The sequence below is a fragment of the Rhincodon typus genome, chromosome 6 (genome assembly GCF_021869965.1).
Source record: "Rhincodon typus isolate 14 chromosome 6, sRhiTyp1.1, whole genome shotgun sequence".
NCBI lineage: Eukaryota > Metazoa > Chordata > Chondrichthyes > Orectolobiformes > Rhincodontidae > Rhincodon > Rhincodon typus.
The window spans coordinates 37627631-37638743 of NC_063337.1; the positions used below are offsets into that span (position 1 = coordinate 37627631).

Below are 11113 nucleotides of genomic sequence, written 5' to 3' on the forward strand. Positions count from 1 at the left end.
CATAATTGGTGTTGACAAATATGCAGTGAAATTAGAAACAAGACGACTTCATAAATAACCATTAACAAAAGCAGAAGAAAGAGAAATATCATTGATATCAACCAAAAGAAACCAAACAACTGAAAGCTGTTATGAGGGACCTGGATACACTTTGTTTAATGCAGCACACTCATGTTTGTTTAATCCTGTCTGATTTCTTGACAAAATGGAATTTTGAATATTGTATGCAATCAGTGAAGACTGAATAATGCATGATTGCCTTTGGGGTCACACAGTAATTTCATTTCTCATCATCATGAAGGTTTCACCTGTAGTTGGTCTTTTGGCTCCCTCAGTAGATTAAGAAAATTAGGAAGTTCCCGTGAGAAGTCAAATTATTAATTGGGAAGGGACAGATTTCGCTGGTCAAATGATATTTTCTTATTGCATTCCATTCTAGCAGATCACGCTTTAATGAAAATTTGTTAACAATGTAAGAAATGCTGAGCTATTTGGAAGTTGTAGAAACACGATGTAACAACAAAAAGTAAGTGTAGCAGAATTACGTATTAGCAACAATAGAAAGTAAAGAACAGCAATGAGAAAGTAATGTACTTTTGATTTAAAGTCACAGTCTGTAGGTCAATAAAATGAGACACTAAAGCTTTTGTTGGTCCACAAAGGTTTGCATATGTTCTAAACTACACTATGGATCATTTTGAACTACAGCCTAGATAGGCTCACTAAAAGGATACAGTGTCTTTAATGTGACAACGTAGCCTTGAAACTGTTTGCTTTGCATGTGGTTTCAGTAAAAAAAAACTTTAACTTATGTTCACTTTATGTTCCCATGTCAGTTGTTTGTAATTAAATACTTATTAATTTCTTTAAAATGGACAAGTAACCGAAGTTAATAAACACAATTAAATAAAATTCACTACTGTTTGGGCAAAGGAGCCCTACCTGTTGCCATAGCGAAATGCATTTAAAACGACCAAAAACACAAATTTGGACTTACCGAACCATACAGCTCTCCCTTCTCATTCATTCCGAGGTAGAGTCCACTGTCTACACCACGAATGCTGACCAGGCCAACTGCTATACTAATGAATTCCAGTATACCTAGTGACGATGACAACAATAATCATAAACAAACTTTTACTTTGTGACTTATAGCACATTATACACATGTGAAAGTTAAACTCATTGTAAAAGTACAGAATGTAAGAACTCCTCAGATTAATCAGTATCATTTCTTTGTTTAAAATGCTTAATAGTCTTCCAGTAATCAATTGGGATAAACATAGGGCAAAAATAATTAGAGAATCAATAATATATTGTTTGCATGCCTTAGATGGTCATCAGCTCTTTAACAATTTATGCATAGAATATTCTGGCATAATATGCAAAGAAATAGATGCTTCAAAATATTTTAAGGACAGGTATCTAGAGGAAAGCAAGCAAGACAGGATGCAATGGCCTAGGGGTACTATTGCTGCACCATAGTTCTAGAAACTCAGCTAATTTCCTGGAGGGACCAGGTTCAAATTCCACCAAGGCAGATGGCAGAATTTGCACTCAATAAATCATCTGGAATTAAGATGCTAATAATTGAAACCATTGCCAATTGTCAGGGGAGAAAAAACACATCTAAAATACTGAGCCCTGGATACAGTGGACATGGAGATGTTTCCACTAGTAGGAGTGAAGGACTACCCTTTAGGACTGAGATGAAGAGGAATTTCTTCAGCCAGAGAGTGGTGAATCTGTGGAACTCATTGCCACTGAAGGCTATGGGGGCCAAGCATTTGAGTGTATTTAAAACAGTGATAGATGTGTTCCCAATTAGTAGGGGGAATCAGAGGTTACAGGGAGAAGGCAGGAGAATGGGGTTGAGAAACGTATCAGCCATGATCAAATGGACAAGCAGAATTGATGGGCCGAATGGCCTAATTCTGCTCCTATATCTTATGATCTCAGAACATAGGCTGAAACATGTTTCATCACTGAAACATGCACATCCTAACAACTGAAGAGTCGTTACTTTTTTATTTCACTACACTTAGTAGGGACAATGTTCTGACAGGGGAAGTACTCTAAAAATAAAACAGGGGAGGAAATGCTTCCCTGCAACCTCCCAAAATTGGTCATTAATGGGAGATTTGCTAATAGCTTCATAATTAGGAAAAAGCTTGGTGCAAGCACATGCTATATAAAAGGGCTAGGATGAATTCTGCATCTATGAACTTTCAGAAGTCATTTGATATGGTGTCTTGCAAGAGGAGTTTTACAAGGACTGAAGAACATAATATGCTTCAAAAGGAAACAGAGATTTAAAATGATGTCTGTAGGTAAGAAAGTAGGGATAAATAGATGGCCTTCAGTTTAGCAATGATGTGCTCTAGAAATCTAAACCAGAAATTCTTCATGATTTCAATGTATGCATATTACATGGAGTTTAAGAGCACGAAGGTGTCAACTAAAATATAATGGGGTGAATGGTGGAAATGAATTACAATGAACAAATATAAAGGACCAAGTCATCAAAGACAGAGGTAAATGAATTATTGTGCAGGACTGGATCAACAGGAGTGCTGAGGTGGGAGAATGACCAAAGGAAATCAAATTTGATCATTGATTCAATGCAGGAGAAAGAGGTTTGTGTAGTGATAATTTTCTCTAGGACAACAGTGATTGTGGAGGATTTGGACACAGTCAAGATTGTGTTGTTTGAGAGAACCATACAATTGATTAGACATAAGTGATCTTGTCATTCAAGGATGCGCCTGGAATTTGTAAATGGTAAGTGTGGGGAAAGGTATCAAAAATTGGAAGGTAGGAGGTTGCCTAATCATTTTCCTTTGAAGCATTTTGAAATCTTTTACTATATTTAAGGTTCCAAGTTAAGCTGTGACACATTGAAGATAAAGAATTATTCAGTGTAAGGGCTAACTAAAAGGAAGACTTTTTGGATGTTTGGACAGGCAATGCTCAAGGACAATTTATGTGCAGCATCTGTTCAATCATCAAATTTTCCTTTCATTGTGCCATTCATCCACCTCAACACTGCTGCTGACCTTACACCAAACATAAATCAGTTGATCACCCTGCAAAGAAGCTCAGTTAAGCTCATGAACGTGAGCCCAAGCTTCTGGTTACCTGTTATTTTAATATTTGCTACATTCCCAAACTGAACTTTCTGTTCTCGTCCTCAAACACTATGCCAATGATGCTCAAGGCAAGTTTAGCAAACAGCACCACATACTTCAGTTAGACATTTCACAGCATTCCAGACTCAATGTTGTGTTCAACAATTTCAGATCATAGCCTATGTCCTTTTCCTTGGACATCAGTGTTTAGGTGATCATTCTGCCTTGCCAGTTACGCCTTCTCCAGACACACCTTATGTTCTTTTACCTGTCTTGTTTTTATCTTTTTTCATAGAATCCCTACAGGTGGAAAGAGGCCATTCGACCCACCGAGTCTCTACAAATCCTCCGAAGAACAGCCCACCCAGATCCATTTCCTCCCTGCTCCCCCCATCCCACCCCCACCCCACTGTGTTTATCATGGCCTGCAAACTGGAGCACCAGCAGAAACCCACGCAGTGGGAAGAATGTGCCAACTCCACACACACAGTCAGTCATCCAAGGCTGAAATCAAACCCGGGTCCCTGGCGCTATGAGGGAATTCATTAATCTCTCATGCCTTCTACCCAATCACAGATTTACCATTTAGTCTTTTCTCCAGTCCCCGTTTACCTGCTTTGATTAAAAGCTCTCTCACCACTAAGCGCTTCCAGTTCTGATTAAGGCTTCGATTCTATCTTCCTTTCTACTGATGCTGGTAGATCTGCTAATAATCCAATGCAGCATTTTCTCCATTTTTACATTGAAAATATGCTGCATTGAATTATATCTCTCGCGCATAATCTCCATTCCAGATCTAGCTAACATTAAACACCAGATCCCTGTACAGGCACTATGCAGCAAGGAAGAAGAACATTTTTCGGTATTAAAGGCATTATATTAATACAAGTTGTTATTGAAATACAGATGTTGTTAAACTTTAAACAGCGCAATAGTATTTATGCAGTGTATTTACAATAATGAAGCATCCCAAGACATTTGGCTGCAGTATTATAAAATAAAATTTGACACTGAACCACATAAGGCAATGTTAGACCAAATAGCGAAAAGCTTGGTCAAAAAGGTAAGTTTTAAGGAAAGCTTTAAAGGAGGAAATAGAGAGGAAGAAATGCTTACCAAGGGAATTACAGAGCATAGAGCATAGCCAACTGAAGATATGTCAACACTGATGAATAACTAAGTTCAGTGATGTTCAAGGGGCCGGATGAGTATAAATATCTATAGGAATTGTGCAGCTTTGGAGAAGATTACAAAAATAAAGAAGAGTGAAGCCATGAAGTAATATGAAAATGAGGTTGAGAATGTTAAAATCAAGACTTAGCTTAATGAAGGCATGTAGATTGCTGAGCAAAGGTTGGGTGGATGAATGAGACTTGGCATTTGAAGGATATGAGTGGAACAGTTTTGGATAACCTCGACTTTACAGAGGGTAAAAGGTGGGAGGTTGGACAGGACAGCGTTGGAATAGTCAAGCCTAGAAGTAAAGGCATGGGTGAAAGTTTCAGCAGCAGATTAATTAAGGCAGCAGGAGAGTAAGATGATGTCATGGAACTGGAAATAGTTGGTCTTAGTGATGACATAGATGTGTTATCTGAAGCTCATCTTGGTTTAAATATGACATACAGCTTGCAAACATCTGGCCCAATCTCTGACAGTTGCCAGGAAGAGGATTGGAGTTGCAAGGAAAGGAACAGATTTGATAATAAAGACCAAAGGCAATACTTAACATTTAATTAAGATTTCTGCACATCAAGGTCTGGATGTTAATCAAGAGTCTGATACTTTAACAATGCTGGAAGAGTCTGGAAGGGTGACAGTGAAGTAAAGCTGGGTGTCATCAGCGTCTATATGAAAACTACTACTTTGGCTCAAATGATGCTGTCAAGGGGCAGTATGTAGATGCGAGTGAGGAGGGGACTAAAGCTAGATACTTGGGATTCACCTGAGGTACCACGTGGAAACAGGAAGACAAGTCATTCCAAATGATACCCTGGGCACAATAAAACAGCAAAGAGTGAAACCAGGTAAGTACACTCCCATGCAGCTGGACAATGCTGGAAATGTGTTGGACGTGAATGAATTAATACCAGCTGTGCCTGTAAAGGAGCAAGTAAAATGTAAGCCCCCTGGGAGATTCAGAAGGATTTTATAGGCAAGACAAGCAGAGATTTTATCTTAACAACTTTCAATAAAGTGTTTGAAATTCATTCATACTTTTAATAAGCAACAACTCGCACGTCAAAGACTGAAATAACATATAGACCTCAAAGCGAGAGACAGTGTGGGTAATCACGAGTCTGTATAAAGGGCAAACCTCTAGTGCCTGGGCTGCTCCTGACACACTAACAACTGTTTCCCCAGTACACAGCAGAAGGTAGACGAACAGAGAAGGCAAGGGTGCATATGAAAGAGTGGGGAATGGGACAATGGAGCTTATTTCACTATAAGGTTCTCTTTTACTTTTTGAAAAGGTTGAGCCATTATGTGGTCAGAGGGAGGTGCCACTTCTACTGTGCTATAGGGAAACAGTTGTTAATGTGTCAGGAGAGAGCTAGGCAAATGACTTCAGCAGCTGTAGGGGAGGACAGTGGGACAGTGGTATTGGTTCTTTCTTTTTATCTGTGTATAAGTAAGCCTTATTGGATAAAAATGGAGGACTATTGAAACACAACTGTCATCACTAAGGATAAAATGAAACAAGACTGTGTACAAAACTATTTTTTTTCATTCAAAAATACCAAAATCAGAACTTTTTATGACAATATAGCAACTTGTTTCTTAAGACAGACAACAATGGAACTGCAGCTCTGGAAGTAATCAGTGCTACTGCAGCAAACCTGTACATAAAGCAATCTAATGTTCATTTGTCCTTTTCCCTCTTCAACTGCAGTCTAGTGCTTACAACAGTGAAGCCATGAAAAGAATTCATACATGATGCTAAACAAAGGCAAAGAGTTAGCCACCAATTAACTTGAAATATTAACTCTGTTTTTCTCTCCCTACAAATGCTGCCTGACCTGCTGAGTTTCATCAGTATTTTCTGTTTTGATTTTAGAATTCTAGCACTTTGCATTCATTTAAGTCTTAACTTTCTCTGTGTAGCATCTATTTTCTCAGGTGCTATCTGGTTAGGAAATGTAAGTAAATTTATTCTTATCAACCATGGAAGTAAAACTTGAGGTCAAGATGAAACTATTTTCTTTAAAACATAATATTTTGCACTTATACATGTTGATCTCTGGTGTGGTGGCAATGCTCACAGGCAATCCAAGATCTGCGTGACAGAGTGAAAATACAGCGTGACAGCAGTAGACAGGAAGGGATAGTTGAATGTAGAATGAGATGGGATAAAATTATGATTTTTTCACAACAAAACAACTGTACCTTCAGAATAACAGGAAAACTGTCAATAACATCAGCAACACACACACACACACACACACACACACACACACACCCCCCCCAAACAATAGTCAAAGTCTCTAGATATTGAGTAATAAACAGCACTTGCTCCTTGAATACAAATGATTACATCTCCAGACTTTAGGATAAGTTCAGAGATGGAAGGAATTGATGGTTGAAGTCCTGCATTGCTGGCAGTAGAGTGGGATTCTGGGAATTTTGAGCCACTTATTTAGGTTCTCCAGCAATTGAGAATTTAAAGTGATAGCCAACAGAATTTTCAGCACACATTTTGAGTAGTTCATTGGTTTTCCTTCTCCCTGTTGCCATCAGTAATTTAAAATGGTAGTGAAGCAGATTAATGACCAACTTTGATCATTTGCTTTGTGATAGTGATTCAGGAATAAATTTTGACCTGGATACCAAATAGAATTGCCATGCCTTTCTTCAAAGTAGCACAATGGGATCTCTTATGTCCACCTGAGAGAGCTGAAGGGGTCTCAGTGTGACATTTCATGTATTTAAATTAATACAGGATGAAACTCCTCTAACAGTGTAGCACTCCCAGAATACAAGATGATATGGATCCATAGCCGTCTGACTCACAGGTGTATGTGCTACAATTGTTCTATTTCCATAGTTTGCAAGGAAAACAAAAAAGTTTTTAAAACTCTATGAAAAGTGTTAGAAGTATTTAAAAGTTTATAGCAATTTTTAAAAGTGGCATAGATTACGAGAGGTACGGTAGCATTGTGGTTATTTTGTTGAATTAGTAATCTAAAGGCCTGGGTCTGGACTTTAGTACCAAGGCACATATCTCATGTCAGAAAATCACTAGGTCATGCACATTTTTAAATCCAGAGAAGCAGTATGAGATGAAATTGTTCCCATCAACTCGAGAAGCAGATCTTAGGTGGCAGCGAGACAGGCAAATGCCGAGGTTAAAAGTGAACTACGTTTGTTGAGTGTTAGAATTCAAATAAGATTGTCAAATCATGTTAATTTTGTCTGATCTTACTATAATGTTGTAGCGGCACTGTCAAGTCATTCTGAATAGTATATTTTACTTTAGTCCCAATGACTGGTGTAAGGCTGACTGCCCTGTAGCAACTGGTTTGCCCCCTACCATTTTTCTTAATTAGTAGCATCATATTTATTAACATAGAATTTGCTGGAAATATTCCAGGATGTAGAAAATTTTGGAAAATTGTAGACGGCATATCTATTTTCCCTACAGCTAACCCTATCGGAACCTAGAATGTAGGCCATCAGGTGCTGGTGGTTTGTCAGACTTTTTTTCCCTTAAGTTTCTCCAGTACATTTTCTCTGCTCATATTAATTACCTTAATTTCCTTTCTCTTGTTAGCTGTAAGTTATTTGCTATTTCTGGAGGGACGTAATTTATGTCTTTTCCTATGAATATGGACACAAAATATCTTCAATGTCTCTGCCATTTGTTCATTCCCCTCTCCCTCTTTTTAATTGATCTTACTTTTTAAGTACATTTACTTTAATCTTGTTCTTCCTATATTCTAATAAAAGCTCCTGCAATCTGTATTTTTGTATTCCTGACTAATTTCTTTTTTTCATTTCCTTTTTATTACACATATGGTAGCTTTTTGCTAGCTTCTAAAACATTCCCAAAAGTCAGGATTACTCTTATTCCTTCCAACATTGTAAACCTCTTCTTTTAATCCAATACTATCTTTAACCTCCTTCGTAAGCCATGGATGGAGCTTTCTTGTTCTTTTTAATGGAATGTGTTTTTGTTTCCCACTGTTTATATACCACTATACCTGTTAGTCTATTTACCAAATCAACTTTAGTTAATTCTCCCCTCATACCTATTAAATCTGCTTTGTTTCCTTAAAAATTTTGTATGTGACTATAAAATGTCAGTGACTATATAATGATCACTATTAACCCGTGGACATTTTAATATTAACCCAGGCTGATTGCACAACGGATATGAGATGGCTTTATCCCTAGTTGATTCCACAACATATTGCTGCAAGAAACTGTCATAAAGATATTCTTCAAATTTATCTTTCAGACCACTTTTGCTAATTTGCTTGGTCTGCTCTATATAAATATGAAATAAACCACAATTATTACTTTGCTTTTGTTACAAGTTGCAATAATTTTTTGATAAATGTTCTGTCCAATGGTATAGCTTCTATTAGGGGTCTATTAACTACTTCCATCAGCTTTTCTGACATTTCCTATTCCTAACCTCCACCCATGCCAATTTTACTTCTTAAAATTTTCAGCCAAAGATCCTTTCTTACTAGGGTTCTTATATCAATGTTCTCTGTTAGTACTATCCCTCCTGTTTTTCCTTTCTGCCTGACTTGTTGAAATATTGCATATGCTGGAACATTTATTTCCAAAACCTGTTCACTTTGTAATCGTATCTCTGTAATAGTGGTTAGATTTAAACCATTCCTTTGTGCCACTAGTTCCTCTATCTTATTGTGGATGCTTATTGTGTTCAGATTTAATTCAGACTTTAATTTTGTTTTGGTACTACTACTCCCTGCAAAGACATTGCAAGTTAATGCAGTTTACCTTTAAACTCTTTGTCCTTTCATGTCCTACTCTGTTTCTCTTTACCCACATTGCTACACCGTTTCACTGTCTTGACTTTTGTGTCTGAATTTCTAATTCTCACTTCCCCTAAACTCATCACTCATCTCAGTTAGTTTAAAACCCTATCCGCATGCCTGGTTATATTGCCTGACAGGTCATTTGCCACAGTCCCATTTAAATGGAAAGCATTCCATCAGAACATCAAGTTAAGTGGAGTCAATCCAATCAACAGATGCTAGTACCCCATGAAACAAAACCCATTCTTTTAACCATTTAATGAACATTTAATTTGATAATCTATCAGAATCTTACTCTTCTAACCTCCAGCAGTTACAACCTTAACCTGTCCAACAGTGCCTTGCATTATTGAAGCATAATCTCCCTACTTGTGCATTCAATTCCTTTGCAAAAAATTATAACATTTTATTAGCTTTTCTAATTACTTGCTGTCTCTGCATGCTAGCACTTGTGATTCTCACACCAGGACACTCAGATCCCTCTGGATCTCAGATCTGCAATCTCTCAGCATTTTGATAATATGTTTCCTTTTCATTCTTCTGGTCAAAATGGCCAATTTCATATTTTTCACATTATATTCCATTTGTCAGATCTTTGCCCATTTACTTAACATATGAACACTTAGCAAAACAGATCTACTTCCAACTATGCTGTTGATTTCTCCATGGACCATGTTAACTAGATCCTCCCCCTCTAGATCAAAAGGTCCATTTCTAGCCACAAGGACATGAACCTATCTCTGGCACTGAGCAGCGATACAACCTTCAGAATCCACAAAGGGGTCTGCAGAGAACAGTATCTATTTCTCTGAATATATTGTCCCTTATCGGTACCACATTCATTTTTGCTCCCCCCACTTGAATGGCTTCTTGCACTACGGTGCCATGATCAGTTTGTTACCCTTTAGTGCTTGTTCTCATCCACACCAGTAGTAAGCACCTCACACTTGTCAAACAAAATTGAAGGGTTGAGATTCCTCCACGACTACATGTCACATCCCAAAACCTCTTTCATTCATAATCACTACCTCCTGTCCCTGACCACTGATCAACAGAATCTAAGAGGTGTGACTGCCTGCCAGGACAAAAAAAATGTCCAGGTAACTCTCCCTCTCCCTGGTTCTCTGCAAGGTCTGCAACTCAGACACTAGCTTAACATTGAGTTGAAGTTGCTCAAGCAGCAGACACTAACTGCAGATGTGATTGCCCTGCATAATGCAATGCATTCCACAGATTCCTGCATGTTGTAGTCACACCACACCATCATTCCTGCCTTTCTGTCTACACTTACTTAATTAGGCAATTATTTAATTTAGTTAGCTTTAGAGATAGTAAGTTAGAGTCTGCTAGCTTGCAAATAAAAGAAAACCAACAGCTACTAACACTGAGACAACAAGGTGCAGGGCTGGATGAACACAGCAGGCCAAGCAGCATCATAGGAGCAGAGAGGCTGACGTTTCGGGCCTAGACCCTTCATCAGAAAAGGGGGAGGGGAAGGGGGTTTTGAAATAAATAGGGAGAGAGTGGGAGGCGGATAGAGGAGGGATAGAGGAGAGGATAGGTGGAGAGGAAACAAACAGGTCGAAGAGGCGGGGATGGGGCCAGGAAAGGTGAGTGTAGGTAGGGAGTTAGGAAGGGGATAGGTCAGTCCAGGGAGGACGGACAGGTCAAGGGGGCGGGATGAGGTTGGTCGGTAGGAGATGGAGGTGCGGCTTGAGGTGGGAGGAGGGGATAGGTGGGAGGAAGAACAGGTTAGGGAGGCAGGGACGAGTTGGACTGGTTTTGGGATGCGGTGGGGGGAGGGGAGATTTTGAAACTTGTGAAATCCACATTGATACCATTGGGCTGCAGGGTTCCCAAGCGGAATATGAGTTGCTGTTCCTGCAACCTTCAGGTGGCATCGTTGTGGCACTGCAGGAGGCCCAGGATGGACATGTCGTCTGAGGAATGGGAGGGGGAGTTGAAATGGTTCGCGAC

The 11113-nt window shown here is 38.8% G+C and overlaps 1 protein-coding gene across 3 annotated transcripts in view; it reads right to left on the reverse strand.

The window, feature by feature from the left end:
* LOC109920797 (fibroblast growth factor 9) overlaps positions 1 to 11113 on the reverse strand; it is a 310515-nt gene that overhangs the window by 19856 nt on the left and 279546 nt on the right. For all 3 annotated transcript variants that reach the window (XM_048597613.1, XM_048597614.1, XM_048597615.1), the window contains exon 3: positions 998 to 1101. In XM_048597613.1, the coding sequence (XP_048453570.1) occupies positions 998 to 1101 (104 nt within the window). The remainder of the gene's footprint in view (positions 1 to 997; positions 1102 to 11113) is intronic.